A 20865-nucleotide genomic window follows, 5' to 3' on the forward strand; every position below is an offset into this window, starting at 1 on the left:
GCTATCCCAAGTTCCAGTGTCCTCCCCTCTGCTCCCCGAGATGTGGTCCCTGTCTTGGTTTCCAGTCGCTTTGTTCGTCTCAGCTGGCGTCCACCCGCAGAAGCAAGAGGGAATGTTCAAACTTTCTCCGTCTTCTTTTCCAGAGAAGGTGACAACAGGTAGGTTCCATCAATTAAATGAGCTTTAATACCTCTTTGGATGCAAAATGAAAAGCTCATACTTTGCATAGTCTAGGTTTGACCACTTGACCCAGAGCAAATCATTTAGCCTGATTGTGTTTCTGTTTCATTTTCTCTCAAATGAAAGATTGTTGTGAGAATTAAACACATATTTGTACAAAAAAAATTAGAAAAGTATAGGTATGTATGCATACATAAATACAATACATGCATATATACATACATATATGCATATACCTGCATACATATATACATGGTGTCAGATTGGCATCCTATTTTCTTCAAAAATGAGCAGAAGAAAATATGCACTTTTTCCTCTTTTATTGATTCACCGTTTTTTACCTTTTTGATTCCTAACATAAAACTAAGGGAAAACACAGGAAATATCTTACATTTTGTGAAAAGCAACCTAGCATCAGTTACTGCCCTTAAGATAATTATCACTATTAACCTTGACATTTAAGGAATTATAAGAATCGGAGTTTAATGGAGAGGGGACTATAGTTAGGAACATCAGGGTTCAGAATTCACCTCTGCCATATACTGTCTGAACGAAGCTAGAGAAGATATTCCTTTCTGGGTTCTGTGAGTAATTTTCTAATACAATAGATAGGTAAAGTAATGCTGATTTGTACTGTTAAACTTTTACTAAATAGATGATATTTAGGGTTAAGATGCCTTCCTCCCACCTAAAAATTCATTTCAATCTCACATTTTCTATTTTCACTAAAATAGAGAAGACTATCTAAAGGAAGACATGATACAAAAATAATTTATATTTGCCTTTAAAAAAATTTATACTTTCAACTCTAGTTTGTCCAATGTTTTAGGAATTTACTTCAAACTAAATAATGAGGCCCTACTGTAAGATATGATATAAAAGGGTCAAATTCTTAAATTTCTCCAGTCTTATCTCTAGTCTACAGTATCCATTCTTTCAAACACATCTTTCATTGCTTTTCACTGCTATTTATTCAACTCAATTCAATGAGTATTTATCAAGCATCTTAAATGTAAAAAGTGCAGAGATAGGTGCTGAAAAGATGAAAAATAGCACCTGCCTTTAAAAAACTTATATTCTATGGGAGGGGGAAAGATGACTTCATTTACAGTGACCATGAAATTCTGCAGGTTGGAAAAAGATTTGTCAGAGATAGTCCTTATGCTGAAAAATCCAGTCCCTCACCTGAAAATAAATAGTAGTAGCTTTAATGGATGCTTTAGGAACCATAATTTCTTTACTGAATAGCACCAGGGCAAATATTTTGACCTTAGATTCATGGGTTCCTAATCTTTGTTTATTTAGCCACTTATAATGTAGTTATCATCATTTGAAGTCCTATGATTTAGGAGCTTATGAGTAACTCTAGCTTTTTCTTTTATGGCAAAGACAAGCATTCAGGTCCTATAAATCAAAAAAGAATGTGACCTCATGTGAGATTTCCCTACTTTTGCCAGGGTACAGAGGAGAAAAGGATTATTTCTTTAAAGAAGGAAGAAGAGAGAGAACAGAGATGAAAAGTATCCTGAAAGGACCTAGCTACTAAACCAATACTAATTCATTACTACCATCAGTCACGTGTAAAGAGAGGCAAAGAAATGGATTAGTTGGGATGTCATAGGTACTATTTCATCTATGGAAGTGCTAATAGCCCAACTGGGGGAAAAAGTTGAAGCTTCTGTGTTGAAGTCTGACTATTTGTGAGCATTTTGCCTTCCTGTGGGTTTTTAAGAACCTTCAGAGGCATCATATTAAGATACATACTGGGATTATGGTAGCATTAGTAAAATCCTAAATTCATATTAATATTTCTCCTCTTCACATAGATCCGAACTGAAACTTGCAGTAGTACTATGACTAATAGTTGCCAGGAACTGCAGGGACCTCTGTTGGCACTATTCATTCTAGGACCTATTCACAATAAGATATTTTGTATTCCAAATTGAGTTACACTTAGTAGTGTACTAGTACATTAACAACTATCTCTCCAGAAAAAAAAATATACCCCATATACTTTTATGTTTCATCTATATTTTATAATATATAATCTCCATCATTTTCTTGTCTAGACAACTATAAAGCAACAAATCAATTCCTGAATTGTAATGTTTGCCAATATTTCAAGGTGTAAATGCTCACACTGAAAATTCAACAATTGGCTTTTATGAACTGCTTCAAGCTGGCTTCACCATTTCCCTACATCCATAGAATAAAAGGATTTTAAAGATGAAAAGGAAATTAGAGCTCATAGAGCTCAACCTACTAAGTCAACAAGCATTTCATAAATGCCTACTATGTTTCAGCCACTCCCCAACATCACAAGGAAATTATCTATAATTTCAAAGCAAATATTTCACACCATATTTCTGTCTAATGGGTTCAAAAGAGTATTTAGCAAAATTGGTCATTTGGGATTCTCTATAAAAGAAACTACTTGACAGTTTCCAATAAATTAAAGCTTAAAATATAGAGACACAAGAAACTTTAGAGATTTTATCAAATCATCAGAGTTTATAGTTAATAAAACTGAAAACTAAAGAGAAAAATAAACTTCATTTTTACTGATGAGGAAATTAAGACCCAGAAAATAACATGACTTGCCCAAGATCACACAGGAAGTAAGTATAAGAGGCAGGATTTGGATTCAGGTTTTCTGACTCAAGATTTAGTGTTCTTTATCTTGTATTATATTCTCTTATGGCCCCATAAAAATAAGAAAGTAGAGTTAGGTCAAGAACCCACATGTCCTGATTTATAGTCTAAGACTACACTTTATTCAAATATATTGAAGTTGTTTGTAAATACTCATGATGACAGATACATTCCCAAACTTTTGAATCAATAATTATTAATCTAACCAATTTATTTAACATGATTATGCGACTAGATTGATGGATATTCCTATATCATCATTAACCAAAAGTTATGGTCATAATTTTTTCAAAGAATTAACATAATAAGTTCAATGCTCAGAATCCACTTTTTAGGAAAATAAATTATTCTAGCATCTATTTTCTGATTGACCTTAACAATATCTAAGCTTAAGTCCTTCCTCTATGAAAACTTTCCAACCTACATTAAGTATCTCCAGTTTATCTGAACTCATGGCTTTCATTTAAACCAATACTTTCATCATTAATCATCTGTTACATGATTACTTTTAAAATAGTTTAGGCTTATTCATCCTCCAATATCTCAATCATCCATGATTACATTTGTATTGTATACATGTATACAACCATTTTTGTTGCTCAAGGAAAGAGATTTTGTGAGTCACTATGATCAAAAACAACAATTACTTAATGACTAGTTTTCTGGCTATGAAGCTCTCTGAACATAAGTAAGTTGAAAGGTATATATTTGATCACCATATTCCTATTAAAAGCCTTTCCACCATGCAAACCTTATACCCACATGGCCTTTAAGAAACTAGGATATCATCTCTGTATCACAACAAAGCATTAAGACAGTATTGTGGTAGAGAAGTTAAATACATAAATACATACATATGTACATATGAATATATGTGTGTGTTATCTATGCATACATACCTCATTTCTTCCTCCTACACTATTATATAAATCAGCCCTCATTCAGAGCTTGTTGTTGAAAAATGAGTGACTATATATTCTTGGTCAACATTCTCCTTTGTTATTTATCTCCTATATCTAGAATTTCAATTAGATTGTAACCTCTTTGAGGGATTAAACTTTTTTTTTTTTTTTTTTTTTTTTTTTTTTTTATGCAGTGTCCCAAAAACCTAAGATTATTGGGAAGTTCAATTTTATAAGATTCTGGTTTAGCTTTCTGGAAGTCTTTGGACCAGCCTTCATTTCATCAGAATCATCACCATGAGAATAGCCAGAGATAAAATCCAAATTCTATATTGTCTCCTTCACAGTCTGTCTTCTTGCCTGAGGCCTGGACTAGCTTTCTGGAGGAGAAATGAAGGACAGGCCAGCCACCACTGTGGTGGTAGATGGAGTGAATGTCTCTCTTCAGTCCTTGTTGGCTCTTATATACCCTATTATAATTAAATCATTGTAGGTGTCAATCTTGTAGAATAGGTGTGAATCTTGTAGAACTATATTAAGTACTAAGTACATGTACTGAACTAGAGAATTATCCATCACCATGCTAAACTAGATAACCATTGTCTTATCAATTCCTCTGAGTTAATACCTTATTTCAAGTATGCTTCTCCAGAGTTCTGTCTCTCTACATACTTTGGGGCTTTTTATGTTTTTTTCTTTTTTCTTTTTGTTTTCAAATGTAATCTCCTGTATTTTACCTATTAGTTTTCAAAATTACCTTTATAATATTTTGATTTCCATTTTTTTCTTTCCTTCTCTTCCCTCCCTTCTCCTCAAGACAGCAATTGATCTGATAGGTTATTCTTGTACAGTCATATTAAACACATTTCAACATTAGCCATGATATGAAAAAAGAATCAGAACAAAAAGGAAAAACCATTAGAAGGAAAAAAAAAAGTGAAAATAGCATGATTTGATCTACATTTGGACTCCATAGTTCTTTATCATATTTTCTATCATGAATCTTTTGGAATTGTTTTAGATCAGTGTATTGCTGAGAAGAGCAAAGACTTTTAATAGTTGAACATCTGCACAATGTGGCTGTTATTGACTACAATGTTCTCTGATAACCCCCTATTTTACAAATAAGTGAATTAAGTTCCTGGACAGAGAAATGACATGATAAATGTCACATCATGAATTAGTGGTGCAGGTGAAAACCAGAGCTCTCATTCCCAATTAATAACTATTCACAACTACATTAATTCCCTCTTATCTAGGAATAGTCTGTTTAAAATGTGATTCTGTTGGGACTTTGTATGTTTCTTATAACCTTACTCTGTGGAATAAGGCTCATGGAAATAATACAATCATACATTAGAAGAGACCTCAATAACTATCTAGTACAATAAGTATTTGATAAATAAAGTTTTCTACATTATCCTCTATTAATGATTATTCAGCTTTCATTTAAAGACTTCAAAGAAAGGATCGCCCCTTAACTCCTGAAGCATTCCACTTCTGGGTATCTCTTAATTGTTAGGATGATTGCCCTTTCATCAAGCCAAAATCTGCTCCTCTGAATTTTTTTCCCCTCATTCCTACTGTTTCCCCTCCAAACTAGGGAGAACAAGTCTCATTCTTTTCCCATACAATAACCTTTTAAGGACTTGAAGAGAGATTTATTGCTATCCATCTCTCTCTCTCTCTCTTCTCTCTCTCTCTCTCTCTCTCTCTCTCTCTCTCTCTCTCTCTCTCTCTCTCTCTCTCTCTCTCTCTCTCTCTCTCTCTCTCTCTCTCTCTCTCTCTCTCTCTCTCTCTCTCTCTCTCACACACACACACACACACACACACACACACACGCTCTCACTCTCACTTTCTTTCTGTCTCTCTCTTTTTCCTGTTGATATAATCCTGGATTCTTCAAGTGGATATCAAAACCTCTGATCACACTATTCTGGACCTATGGCACATCTGTAAATAATGTTCTAGATATTGTCTCACCAGTATAGAATTTAGTAGAACTATCATCTTCAATTAATATGACTAATATCATATTATCATTTGTTTACACAATATGGTTAACTATGTCCATATCTATTTTATTTTAGTTTTTATTTTATTTATTTTTAATACACATTGCTTTATGAATCATGTTGGGAGAGATAAATCAGAGCAAAAGAGAAAAATCATGGGAAAGATTAAAAAAAAGAAAAAAGAAGTGAACATAGCATGTGGTGATTTACATTTAGTCTCCTTAGTTCTTTTTCTGGAGGCAGATGGAATTTTCTGTCCAAAGTCTATTGAGATTGCTCTGAATCACTGAATGGCTAAGAATAACCAAGTCTTTTACAATTGATCATCACTCATTCTTACTTTTATTGTATACATTGTATTTCTGGTGCCACTTGTTTTGCTCAGCTTCAATTCATGTAAATTTTATAAGACTTTCAAAAATCAGCTTTTTCTCATTTTTATAGAATGATAGCATTATATTATCTTCATATACCACAACTTATTCAGCCATTCCCCAATTGATGGGGATCTACTCATTTTCCTGTTCTTTGCTACCACAAAAAGAGCTGCTACAAACATTTTTGCACATGTGGGACCTTTTCCCTCCTGTATGATTTCTTTGGGATGAAGACCAATAGTGTCCCTGCTGGGTCAAAGGGTATGCACAGTTTAACAGCCCTTTGGGCATAGCTCCATATTGTTCTCCAGAATGTTTGGATCATTTCACAACTCCACAATGCATCAGCATCCCAGTTTTCCCACATCCCCTCCAACATTCATCATTATCTTTTCCTTGGCTCTTTTATCTGCTTCAAGGAGCCTGGGGAAGTGGGCAAATTCTTGGCGGGCTTTTCAGATAAGGAAGAAACTGTTTTGGGGAAACCTGAGCAGATAGTGGGGGGTTGAGAAAATCCAAGCCAGCTTAGATCCTGTGGGGGCTGGGTACAGCCCAAAGTGGCTTGACCAGATCTTGTAATCAAAGATCAGTCCCAAAGGAAGTTGGAGATCAGACAAGGAATCTCAAAGAGGCCACAGCCCCCATCGATTCTAAGATAGTCTTATCCCTTCTTTGATCCTTCTTACCAATATAGCTTAGTGCCTCCTTTGTAATTTCTGTACAGTTCTGTACAGTAAATGATATTTAATTATTTTATTTCTCCTTTCCTTTCCCTTCTTTACATTTTTCTCTTCCCACCCCTCTTTGTCTCTCATCAGTTTATTCAGAGTATCACTGTTTATTCCTAAAGATAAAAATTAGCAAATCACTTAGATTAGCATTCAACTTTTAGCTTTGTAATTAGGTTTTTGTCTCATTTGTTTCTTGAACAAGTAATATTTTACCTAATTTAATCTGAGGGACTAATCTAAGAAAGGACTTATTACTTTCCTTTTCTACTATGTACTTTTCAATATTTTTCAACTATTGCCTTTTCTACCAATTTCTGAAATTACTATTAGTAACTCATTCTTTTTGCTTTTGTCTCTTTGCCTCTCTCGGTATCTCTTTGTCTTTCTATCTCTGTTTGTCTCTTTCTCTGTCTTTCTGTCTCTCTCTATGTGTATCTGTTCCTGTTCCTGTGTGTCTATGTGTGCCTATCTCTCTCTCTCTGTCTCTCTCTCTCTCTCTCTCTCTCTCTCTCTCTCTCTGTCTGTCTCTCTCTCTCTGTCTCTGTCTCTGTCTCTTCCTCCCCCCCTCTCTCTCTCTCTCAATCTCTCTCTCTCTCTCTCTCTCTCTCTCTCTCTCTCTCTCTCTCTCTCTCTCTCTTTCCCTCTCTTTCCCTCTTTCTCTCTTTTTCTGTCTCTGTCTCTCTGTCTCTGTCTGTCTGTCTCTCTCTCTCTCTTTCTCTCTTTCCCTCTCTTTCCATCTCTCTCTCTTTTTCTGTCTCTGTCTCTGTCTCTCTCTCTCTCTCTCTCTCTCTCTCTCTCTCTCTCTCTCTCTCTCTCTCTCTGTCTCTCTCTCCCTCAATCTCTCTCTCTCTCCCTCTCTCTTTCTCTCTTTCCCTCTCTTTCCCTCTCTCTCTCTCTATTTTTCTTTCTCTCTCTCTCTGTCTCTGTCTCTCTCCATACCTCTAGTTACACAATAAATCCCTAGTAAATTAATGTGAAAGAATTTAATCTTATTTTTCTCCCAGGCAGGAGTAGAAGATGGAATAAAACCCAAGGCATGAGATTGGGAAGGATCAGAGAAAAGAAGAAATTGCCCACATTGCCATTTTGTGGATATCTCTGTCTCTGTTTTGCTTTCTGTCCTCTGTCTTTCTTAGTCCTTGATGTGTGTGTGTGTGTATTCATGAACCAAGTACCTAGTATTAGTTGCTATTATGATAGAGGGGCCCAATTTTGGTTATTTTTATTTAATATTCCTTTGATCAGTATTATAAAATACATCATTATGCTGGGTCAACATATCACTATAAGCAACATCAGCCTTCACTTTCTTTTTTAATGACACTAAATTAAATGGTATTATCAAATTTGTTGAGATGTCATGAAGGTTTTCTAAATTCCCTAACTTTAAATGGAAATCATTATTTCTTTAAGCCTTTAGTTATACCGACTTAATACATTTATAGAACTCTTTATCCAATATCTTTAATAGAAACAACAATAAAACCAAAAAAAAATCTAGTGCATTTAATATTCCCCTCAAATAAGCAGAAAACTTCTTTGAGAATTTCCTAAAGTTCTATAAGTTTGAGAGTAGTAATAATGCTCTATCAGTCAGTTAAGGATATCAGTAATACAAGTGTTAAGATTTTTTATTAAACTTGCTAGAGTGCTATCATTTTCTAGGTCAGAAAAGAAAATAAGATCTACAACCTGAAACATACAAAACATTTACTCAGTGCAGGTTGTTATTTCACAGATATCAAATTGTATGTGTTTTGTTTCTTTTTTTTTGGGGGGGTCACTATATGTTTCTGTGTATATTTATCTAGTAATTCAAACTCACAGACAGATCTAGAAGAGACCTTGATGATTATCAGACAAACAATGTGTCATACAAATTTGGAATGAACTTCAGATAAATCATACATAGCAGCAGTAGGACAGGACCAAATGGTTTGTTGACACAGTTAAGCACAGTGTTGGAGGGTATGAACAGATGGACAGTGAATAAATCAGAGACAGGAAATCATTTTGTCTACCTAAGTCTCATCTTATCCCAGGGCAACATGCAGCATGGTGGCCCAGACTTTCAGTAAACCTGTAGAAGTCCAAAGCCAATCAGGATTTGGATTTATGAGTAGTTTTTCAGACAAAGATTCTGCTGATTGATGCTTAGTTGGTGGAGTAATACAATGGGATCAAAACACAAATAACAATATTCTAAAAGACAAACCAGATAAACTTATTTTTGTTAGACCAAAGAGTTTGGAACAAGAAGGGCTCAGGGTGAGAAAGATGACTATATAACTATGCTGCATCAAGAAGGGAGAATTTCAATAGCAGATTCCACTAGATCTGACTGTGATTAAGTTTTAAGTGTAGAAGATTCCTCTGGCTGTTGACTAAGGTATGAAAATGGGAGTGTTTTGCACAAAGTCACAGAAGTAATAGTGATACAAGGTGCCTACAACACCAGTTTCAATAATTTTTTAAGATTCTATCTTGAGTTTCTTTGGTTCTCTAAAAGAGATCCTAGATAGATGTGTATACCTAAAAGAACAGAGAAGGTATAGTGAAGGATTAAACCATCATTCTTGGCATCCCCTCCCTGAGTACATGGTTGGGGTGATTGAAAGTCCTAGGTCCACACAGTACATCAAAGTAAATATTGCTTGACTCTTAGTATCTTCTGTGTCTAATATACAATACAAAACAAACAAACAAACAAACAAAAACCCCAAAAAACAAATCCCCATGGAAGATGTACTTTCCCTTATGTAATACAAGGAAAAACAGATTCACATCTTCATCCCCCAGCAAAAAAGAAAAACAAACAAACAAACAAAAACCTGTTCAGGTAATTATATCCTCCAGGGCAATTTTGCCACAAATGAAGGCTAACTTGATTGTTACTGTCCTTTTTGCGAGTTTATTTTACAAGTATCACATTAAGAATGTATGATTGGTGAGATGAAGCAAGGGAAAGCAAATTATTGGGTGAAGATTCAATATCCAAGCAGTGGCCCATAATTACCAGCTATATTCCCCGACTCCAAAAGTTCCTTTTATTCTAGTGATCTAGGGTGTTTCAGCCCTTATCTTTGGAATACAATATGAAGCTGTTTTCAAATGAGCAAAATAGAAAAAAGATTGAATATATAAGGAACAAGTGTTGAATACTTCTGAGAAAATATTGGAAGATGTGGGATAAATTAGCTCCTAATATTAGAATTAATTTCATGAACAAAGCACATAAAATACAGTTGTGGGGCATGTGGATATCAACAGAAGAAGAATCCTTGAAGCTGATTCTATTCTAGCTGTGTAGGAAGTGAGTTAAAGAGGGCTTCAGGCTGCCCCTGGCTGTGTTAGGTGGCTAGAGAAACTACCAGCCCTATCTCCCAATGTCAGTCCTAAAAGGAGGAGAAGCATTTTGGAACTAAACTGTGAGAGGCAAGCCATATAATCATAGATTTAGAACTGAAGAGTTCTTAGGAGTAATCTAGATGAAGTTACTCCTTTTAAAGATGAAAAAACTAAGATTCAAAGGAGATAAGTGGAAACTTTTAAAAATATGAAATATGTGATTGGTCTAATTCTGAGACTAGACGTTCTTTCTTGGAATTGGAAAGGAAGAGAATTAAGGTGTGAAAAGAGAAATAAGAAAAAGAAGACAGAAGAGAAGAGAATTCATTTTGAGATAAACTGGTAGAGCTTGACTCTGACTTTAATATTGACAATTTGGAAGTGTGTGTGTGTGTGTGTGTGTGTGTGTGTGTGTGTGTGTGTGTGTGTGTGTGTGTGTGTTGGTGGCATTAGGGTATGGTGAATAGAATCCTGGCTTAGAGTCAGTTGGCATAGGTCAATCATTTCATTTCAGAACCTCCACTTCCTCCTCTGTAAAATGGATTATCCAACCAACTCATACATTTATTTGGGAAAAAAAATGCTTTGCAAACCTTAGGGGACTACTTAAATATTTACCATTATATATTTCCATCTTTATCATTTAAAGGTTAGCCAATTGTTCATCATTAAATCTGGAGAGAATATAGTATATTGGTAAGAGGCCTGGAATGTGCTTCTGGCTTTGCTTTCTGCTCCTGGACTAATCTCTTTCCCAAGTTAATCTTAATTTTCCCCATCTTAAAAAATGGAGATAATTGCACTGGCCCCAAATTATTTTGAGGACAGTATTTTATACCATGTGATACATGTGAACTTTTGTTGTTGTTATTATATAGCAAGCTTATCAGGAATAGCAAATGACATAATATCTTATGTTTGTGAAAGGCTTTATAAGTGTCCAAAGGACTTAAAACATATTGAAAACATATTTTCATTTGGCTGGAACCAATGACCATATTTTATACAATTATGATTTTAAATAGCATGGATTCAAATGCTTGCAACCACTTCAAAAATTCATTATTCACACCCTATAGGACCTAACTGTACTATATATATATAGATATATGTATATATATACATATATACATATATATAGATAGATAGATATAGTATAAATCATCCTATAATTACATTCCCAAATGAAATAACAGAATAAAATTAAAGTACAGATTTAAATCACTTAATCTCCATTTGCTTTTCAGTTACCTACATGATTCAATGTATATAGCACTTGGTCTGAAGTCAGCAATACCTGATTTGATCCCAGGCACTTACTAATTATATGATGAACCTGAACAAGTTAAGTTGATCCTGTTTGCCTTAATCCACTGGAGAAGGAAGTGGCCAATCATTATAGTATTCAAATTCTAGGACTATAAAGCATCCATGTTTTTAAATTTTCTAGTGAGATATGAGCACTGATTCATTGAACACTAGAAAAGAAAATTCCTATTTCCATTTCTTTTCTAAAAAGAGACTACAACAATGTTTATATATATATATATATATATATATATATATATATATATATATATATATATATATATATCACAAATATGTGGTGAATTTTTCAACCCTGAACCAATAAACTTTCTATTTTATCTTTATGGTACTCTATCATAGTTATAGTTATAGTCCTATTGTCACTTTTGGAGGAAGAAATAATAGTGAGTAGAATTTTTTAACTGGATGCCAAAATCATGGCTTTTAAAAAAATAATATCATTCTCTTCACAACAAGAAATATTAGCTTCTGCTTTTTTTTTTTTTCCCCACCTCAAAGCAACTAATTAGATGTTTGAGGTTTTATGATAGCATTTGTTACCTTAGAGGTTCCAAGGAACAGTTGTAATTACATTATAACCCCTTGGTATTTATGCAATATTATATATGTTCATTTTTTTCAAAAAATGTTTATTGAAAACTGCTGCAAAAGTTCTGTGGTGAAGCTATTTCTTACTTAACACCTAAACTGAAGACTTCCTTATAACAATATGAGAATCTGAATCTTTGAATACCAAGGGAGATGAGGACAATTATATTTATTTTTCATTCTATGTCATTAATTCGAGGCATTGAGACAAGGATACCAACCTGTGATATATCATTTCCAATTTCATTCTATACCATTTTATAAAGCAAGTCTTATCAAAGCAAATTTACATAATGAAAAAAAAAACCCACTAAATTAGAAATCAGGTAACCCATTTCCTAATCTCAGCTCTAGCATTAATTAGCTGTGTGATCTCAGGCAAATCAGTCCACCTGTAGGGGGTATAGTTTTTTCTTCGATTAAATGAGAAAATTAGGTTTGAAGTCCATTAAATGAGAAGATTGAGATTGATATTCACTAAAATTCTTTATAGACATAACATTCTGTGAATTTGGGAAAAAACGTTTCAAAGCCATGGTATCTTCATTATACTGATCTTATTTCTATCAGGCAAAAATAGGAGTACTTGCTTAATGATGATGGTGATGATGAAAATGATCTGTTCAGTCATTTTTCATTCATGTCTGACTCTTTGTGGTGCCATTTTGGGGAGTTATTGTGACAGGATCCTGGAGTGGTTTGCCATTTCCATCTCCAGATCATATTATAAGATGATGAGATTGAAGTAAACAGGATTAAGTGACTTGTCCAGAGTCACATGGCTAATAAGTGTCTGAGACCAGATTTGAACTCAGGGAAATGAGTCTGCCTGACTCCATACCTGGCACCTTCTCTACAATGCTACATAGTTGTCCCCAATGATGATAATAACTAACAGTTAAATAGTATTTAATAGGTGGAGATATTGTGCTAAGTACTTTACATTTATTTTCTTGCTTGATTCTTAGAGCAAACCTGTGAGATAGGTACTATTATTGTCCCTATTTTACAGGTCAGAAAACTGAGGCAAACAGCAGTTAAATATCTTTCCCAGGTTTACACAGCTAGTAAGTATTTGAGACCAGATTTGAAATGAAGTCTTCTTGACCCCAGACCTAGTGCTCCATGGACTATAATGAATCTAGCTGTTCTATGACAAAAATTGGTCTTTCCTAAAGACGTTTGAGAGTTTACTCCCCCCACCTACTATAGAATAGAAAACAAATTTCTGAAGGAGTAAATTACATTATAGATATATATCATTTTTGGGTTCTCTTTGAGACCACAGAAAGATAAATTGTGATACAGTCCCTGCTATCGGTATTGAAATGTGTGTGTGTGTGTGTGTGTGTGTGTGTGTGTGCATGCTGTATTAGAGAATGGGTATATTGAATAGAAAATATGTTCATTTCTTTAAACTTTGTGATAGATGAGACGATGGTGTGTGAAATCTCTGCCACATAAGGGAAATATTTGTGTATCTCTCCTCAGTGTGCTCAATCCACACCATCAAATAAAAATCAGGAAGAAAAGGAGTGAAAGAGCATGATTTGCAGGACAAGGTATCTATTGCTTCAGGCCATTAATCTGAGCTCTCAGGAACTGAAGGCTAATTATGTCTTCAGAATCATAGAAAAGAACATTAGTAAGAGTCAGAGATCTCCAGTTCCTGCTGCTTTCCCAGGAAAAGGCAAGCATACAATGACAGGTAGAACACCCCAAACCCAGTAATTGGACAAAATGGTGAAATCCATTGTAGCTAAAATGCAGCCCTTTCTTAGGAAAGAAGTATTCTATCTGTTGGGTTATAGAATGATGCTGAATAAAAAGTGAAATTACAAGGGAAAGAAACAATGAAAATTCTTAATTATTGTTTAAATAGGAATATTATGGAGTAGAGCATAACTACAGCTGGGACCAGAGAAAGTTAGAATGCAAGCTTATTGCTCTCTGGTGGGAAACATGAATTGTCTTTATTTGCGGGATGATTTCTTTCCAATAACCTAGAGAACAAAAAATGCTTCAGGGCTAATTCCTCTAAGCTGATCTACAAAGAACAATGAGAGATACTCAAAGAACCCATCCCACAATGCACAGGGGCATGTCACCATGGACCAGAGACTGCTTCTCCAGTGGAGCTTGAAATAAATCCAAAAAGAATCAATTGCAAAAAACAACTTAGAGACAAATAGAGACATCAGATATTGAGTTAAAGTAGAAGAAGGAACTCTCTCTTCCCTTCCTTAAAATTGATACTATTCCCTCTTATCAGAACCCATTCACTAGCTTTATGGATTGTGGATCCTTTTTGTTTAACTTAACAAACAAAAGGAATCTAATAGTAGATACCAAAAAAAAGCTTTTGACAGACCCATAACTCACTGAAAATTATTTTAGTGACATGTTTCTTTCAATTGTGTTGGTTTGTGGTTCTTTCTTCCTCAATTCTCCTTTCTGCAATTTTTTTTTTTTTTTTTTTTTGTGAAATTCTAACCTTCTCGATATGTGCATCAATTTCTCAAGATGTTCTGTAGTGGTATCACCTTAGTATAAATTGAAAGCTACTAGAATTAAATAGAAACAGTTTCAAGGAGAAGGAATTCAAATCTTCAAATCTTCAAATACAGCTCTATCATCTTCCAGATGAGCAAATTACAATCTAAGAAGATTAAGTGACCAGTCCAAAGTCATGCAGATAAATAAGTAACAGAGGAACCCCTTTCTTATGATTCCCAATTTAAAAGTGTTCCCAATATACTGAATTTCTAACAAGGAACAAAGTGAGAGAGACAGGTAAGACTAGGGCAAGACTAGAGAAAGTCAGGGAAAAGAAATTATGTTTGATGTTGTCTCTGTGACACAATAGGAATATTTCTTCAAAACTGCATACTTTGATTTTTTTATCAATTAGATCATTATTCTAAATCATTAGAATGGAATTTAATAGGAAGTGAATGCCAAATACTCTTAGCCAAGTGGCTAATGCTCTTGTTTTTAAGAAGCATCTTGACATCATGCAAATAACACTGGACTTTGAATCAGAGGACGCCTTACTTTGTGCAGCATTGCATAAGTCAGGGAACTCTCTGGGTTTCTATTTCTTCATCTGTCAGATGAGAAGGTTTAATTAGGTAATTGCGAAGGCCAAATAATAAATATTAATTTAATATGATCTACTATGTGCCAGATACTGTGAGGATAAATACTGGAAATTCAAAATAAAAAGTAAGGGGGCAGCTAGGTGGCGCAGTGGATAGAGCACCAGCCCTGAATTCAGGAGGACCCGAGTTCAAATCTGATCCCAGACACTTAACACTTCCTAGCTGTGTGACCGTGGGCAAGTCACTTAGCCCCAGCCTCAGGAAAAAAGTAAATAAATAAATAAATAAATAAATAAAAAGTAAGATACTCACTACTCTCAAGGAACTTATACTTCTCAAGAAATATATAACATGGTTTCTGATAACGGACTATTGGAAATAATAATTAGTACAGTTTCAATGGAGAAAATGTATGCTAAGTGATTCAGTGGTTAGAACACTGTATCTGAAGTCACAAAGACTCATCTTCCAGAACTCAAATTTGGCTGTAATAGCTGTGTGACCCTGGGCAAGTCACATAACCCTATTTACCTCAATTTCCTCATCTGTAAAATGATCTAGCAAAGGAAGTGGAAAACCACTCTAATATCTTTGCCAAGAAAACTCCAATAGGAGTTACAAAAACCAGACAGTATTGAAACAACTGAACAACAATAACAACAAAATAGAATGCTTGTGTATGATTGGTGTGCAGTTAACATGGAGAAGTCCAGACTGTGAAGGATTTAAAATGCTAAGAAGATTATTTTATCCTTACCTCATTGAGTGTGTGTATGTGTATGTGTGTGTGCAATTGGGAAAGGGTGTTGGGTTAGAGGTAAAGTGGCCAGCCCTTTAGCTCTAGATACTTTAAACCTTATATGAGAGTTTCATAATTGGGAATTAGTTTATCAGGTTAACATACATTAACTGGTTTGTGTTTGAAATACACATATGCTTACATCAGTATTTCCCAGAGAAGCTGTTATAGCACATAATTTATCTCTTCAAGATCATCTGCCTATCAGATCTTTGGAGAAGGGAGGAATTTATGACCAAAGAACTAGAGAGCATTATGAAAGGCAAAATGGACACATTTTATTATGTTAAATTAAAAAACAATTTTTTGGAACAAACAAAATCAACAGAAACAAGATTAAAAGGGAAGTTCAAAGCTGGGGAAAAAATCTTTATAGTTAGTGTTTCTGATAAAGGTCTCATTTCTAAAATATATAAAGAAGTGTGTGAAATTTATAAGAATACAAGTCATTTCCTAATTGATAAATGTTCAAAGGATATGAACAGACAATTTTCAGATGATGATATTAAAACCATCTGTAGTCACATGAAAAAATGCTCTAAATTATGATTAATTAGAGAAATGCAAATTTAAACAACTCTGAGATACCACCTCACACGTCTCAGATTGATTAACATGACAGGAAAAGATAATGATAAATGTTGGAGAGGATGTGGGAAAACTGGGACACTGATGAATTGTTGCTACAGTTGTGAAATGATCCAACCATTCTGGAGAATAATCTGGAACTATGCCCAAAGCGCTAAAAAAACTGCATACTCTTTGACCCAAAAGTGACACTACTAGTCTGTCTCCCAAGGAAATCATAAAGGAAGGAAAAGAACCCACATGGGCAAAAATGTTTGTGGCAGTCCTTTTGTGGTAGCAAAAAGTTGGAAAATGAGTAGATGCCCATTAGTTGGGGAATGGCTGAACAAGTTGTGGTATATGAAAATAATGTAATAATATTGTTCTATAAAAATGTTGTAAAACTTGATTTTAGAAGGTCTTCAAAAGATTTACATGAACTGATGTTGAGTGAAACAAGTAGAACCAGGAATACATTGTACACAATAAGAGCAAGAATGTGTGATGATCAACTATGAAAGGCCTGGTTCTTGTCAGTGCTTCAGTGATCCAAAGTAATCCCAATAGATTTTGGACAGAAAATCCATTTGGCATTCAGATAAAAAATTAAGGAGGCTAAATGTAAATCAACACATGCTATGTTCACTTCTTTTTCTGTTTCTTTCCTTTAATCTTTCCCACGGTTTTCCCTTTAACTTTGATTTTTCTTTCCCAACATGATTCATAAAACAATATGTATTAAAGATACAGAAATTTACTATAAAATAATTTCTCTTTGTTGGATTATTTTTTCCCACATAACATTTATTCTGATGTTTTCTTATGGAGACTCAATATAACTAACTCTTGGTTATGGACTTCGAATATTTGCATATTTTGTGAATCTTAGGCATTGGCTGCCTCAAAAAGTAGCACAAGATCATCAGCGGGTATGTGGGCAAATTTCCAGGTACAGAAAGTTTGTCTTTGGCACCATCTTATATCTCTGAATCTTTTTTTTCCCCCTGTATCCTTATTACATCTCTTCTTTTACTCATCATCTAGGTCCAGAGTCCCTTATGCTGTGTTTTTGCTGATCAATGCTCCCCCATCAGTTAGCATCCTACTTATATGTCCCTTCTTTCAAAACAATGCATGCTCTAAAATTGACCCTCTCATCAATATTTGCATTTTTTACAAGATAGCAAATGAAAAATAATATAAAGTCTGACCAAAATAATTAACACTAAGATATACAAAATAACAGAAACAATATCTTATAATGAATAAAGTGCTTATTTTGGAGTTAATAAAATTTGGACAAATCTGGTCTCTGGACCCTAATGTCTATTTGACTCTGAGTAATCACTTAACTACTCAATGATCCAGACAACTCTCTCTAAGACTCTTAAGTAGAAGAAAAGAAGTTGATTTGCATTGCATCCAGCAATGACTTCAAAAGAAAAGAGGAGAAAGTATGGTCTTAGAGTTGTGATACTTTTAAGGAGAAGCTAGGGAGAGTGACTGCAGGCCTGGCCATAAATCAGTGTTATGTTTTGTGATGCAAACTCAGAGAAGAGCCTTCAATTAAGGAGCAAATAGTCTCAGAATCAATTTTCTTAAAAGTAAGCATTCAATGGTCCCCAGATGTTGAGACCCTTAAACAAGGTTCATATTATCCCATTCTAATTATGACTCTGGAGATTAATAACCCAAAGTACCTTTAAATAATAGAATGCATTAGAGACATATTTTCAAGGAACCTCTTCCTTTTCATACTCTCCTAGATATGTCTCCACCCTAAGTTTAACCAGCACTAACTAGTTGAGTGACCTTGGAGAGCCACAATAGGTTTTTGAGCCTTGCTTTTATCCTCTGTAAAATGGGAATAATACTAGACCACCTCAGTTTCAGGACTTTGGCTAATATATCTATTATGATATAAAATATATTAACATATTATCAATATACATTATATGTTATAATTATTCTGATAGACAAGTGGGGAGATAAAAAAGAATAAAAAAAATTTCTGGTGATCAAATGATCTGAGAATAGAAGAAATAAATGTCATTATTACCCATACTTAATTAAATGTTCATGCCCTCACTGGCTGAATTTAAGGATTTGAAATAGTGCTAATCATTGGCACTAGTGTACATATCAACTCTTTACCAAAGAAAAACACGGACATTGAAATAAAAGAAAATGAAATTGTTAGAAACACCAGCAAAGCTTGATTTGTGGAATTATCAGAACCTTTATTCATCTCATTAGCTGGATGTTTACCAAATTCATCTCCCTGTTTGTATTCTGGGCATTGCTTTTTCTTTGAATAGATGATTGTTTCTTAGATGTTTTGCAATGGAAATTTAAAGAAGTCCAAAGAAGAATCTCTAGAATATAGGGTTTATGAAGAAAAGTTCTCAGTCAACTACCTTCCTGAAGTCCACACTATGTTTATGCTAGAATTCATCCTAGAATAATATTCCAAAGTCAAAATTCAGTGAGTGAGCTGTTTTGTTGTTGCTGTTGTTGTTTTTTTGTTATTGTTGTTGTTTTGCCTATCTTTCATGCACTATGTCTCACACACCTTTGCCATATTAAAAAAAAAAAAATCTAGTTAAATAGATTAACTATTTCTGTAACATTTCTGTGGCATTATTATTTCTCAGGGAGCGAGCATTGAACACATCCCAGCCTGGGTCCCTTCAACTTACTGTGGGAAACTTGAAGCCAGAAGCAATGTATACGTTCCGTGTTGTGGCCTATAATGAACGGGGACCAGGGGAGAGTTCTCATCCTATTAAGGTGGCCACCCAGCCTGAATGTAAGTATGGCAAGAGCAGCAATACAGAGCTATGTTCCAAAAGCAATTTCTCCTTGCAGGATACTTAAATCCTTCTTTGGTAGTGTTTTTAACATAAAAGGGTAGTTTAAAAAATAAGTAACACATTGCAATATTTATGCCATGATTGTGTGATTTAAACCATTTAAATTAAATTTCCATGAACATCATTAATGTAATTATCTCCTTCACTCAGATCATGTTTGTATGACCCCTTATCTCTGTAGAAGTATATTCCCAGCATTTTCTTCTAAAAATATGATTCTCTATACAAGTCAGCTTATTTTAATGTCCAAAGTATTTCCTTTATATGATTTTTTCATCACCAACTCCTTTCTACCATATAAAAGGGTAGGTTTCTGCACAAAAATGCTTTTTAATAGTACTTTATTTTTTTTGTCTTTATATCCACAGGACATAGCACAATGCCTAGTTTCTAGTTGATACATAATAAATAGTTATTGAATAAATGAATAAATAAGAATGTTTATCAACAGGATTTATAATTAATAAGTTCATACAGCAAACACTTACTAGAGATTTTAGGCATTAGGCACTACAGTTTATCACCTACCAAATGCTCACTTAAAAAATAAAAAAGGTACTGTTTGAGAAAGCTAGGCTTTATGATACCATGCATTCATTTAGAGTCCCTTTGTTACATCCTTATATTTAATTTGTGTTAGCATACAGTAATTCTTCACAAATATCTTCATTGGGTTACAATTTAATGCTATGCCCTTTTCCTTTATAGAGTCAATATTTGAAATGCTCATATGAACATTTCAATTATTTTATAAAAAAATTAGTTGGAAATATTGTACATTGTGTTATCCAATATTCTTTCTTTGAGAGCCCATGAGAAAAAATTTATTTAATTTAATCCTAGACAATTTTATATGCAACTTTCTACAAAAAATGAAATTCTGAAAATTTGCTTATTTCCCTTTTTACTTAGTTCACTGAAAGTCATATTAATCACCTATCAAGTGAGTGTTTTTTTTTTTTTTTAATGATTCCCATACTGTTTCTATTCCCAGTTGTTATATTTTGTTTTAAACTTGATATAAGCCATCTCAAATCATTGTGGAAGATGGTAAGTTTAAAATAATTTAAAATAAATTATTAAACAGTTAAAAATTACACTTCATGATAAAGTTATCAGAGCAAGTGGCTTGATACTTCTTTCAGAAACTTGTGATAGAAATTCAGGATCACTTAGGCTAATTTTAAGATGTGGTGCAAATAGTAATATTGGAACCTGATGACTTAAGACCTCACTTTAAAATTGACACAAACTCTAAATCCAATAAAATCAAACTCAAACTATCTAGAGAAAATAAAAATAAAGCCTTGTTTGGTAAAATAGCAGAAATGTTGGAAACCACTGAATGATGGGGGCATGTCAACAGGACAATATCTACATAACTAAAATAAAAATGCTTGAAG

The 20865-nt window shown here is 34.0% G+C and overlaps 1 protein-coding gene across 3 annotated transcripts in view; it reads left to right on the forward strand.

Moving 5' to 3' along the window:
- Positions 1 to 20865, forward strand: part of DCC (DCC netrin 1 receptor) — a 1370610-nt gene that overhangs the window by 946182 nt on the left and 403563 nt on the right. For all 3 annotated transcript variants that reach the window (XM_074279384.1, XM_074279385.1, XM_074279386.1), the window contains exons 8-9: positions 2 to 158; positions 19244 to 19398. In XM_074279384.1, coding sequence (XP_074135485.1) covers positions 2 to 158; positions 19244 to 19398 — 312 coding nt within the window. The remainder of the gene's footprint in view (position 1; positions 159 to 19243; positions 19399 to 20865) is intronic.

This window comes from Sminthopsis crassicaudata, chromosome 1 (assembly GCF_048593235.1).
Source record: "Sminthopsis crassicaudata isolate SCR6 chromosome 1, ASM4859323v1, whole genome shotgun sequence".
NCBI lineage: Eukaryota > Metazoa > Chordata > Mammalia > Dasyuromorphia > Dasyuridae > Sminthopsis > Sminthopsis crassicaudata.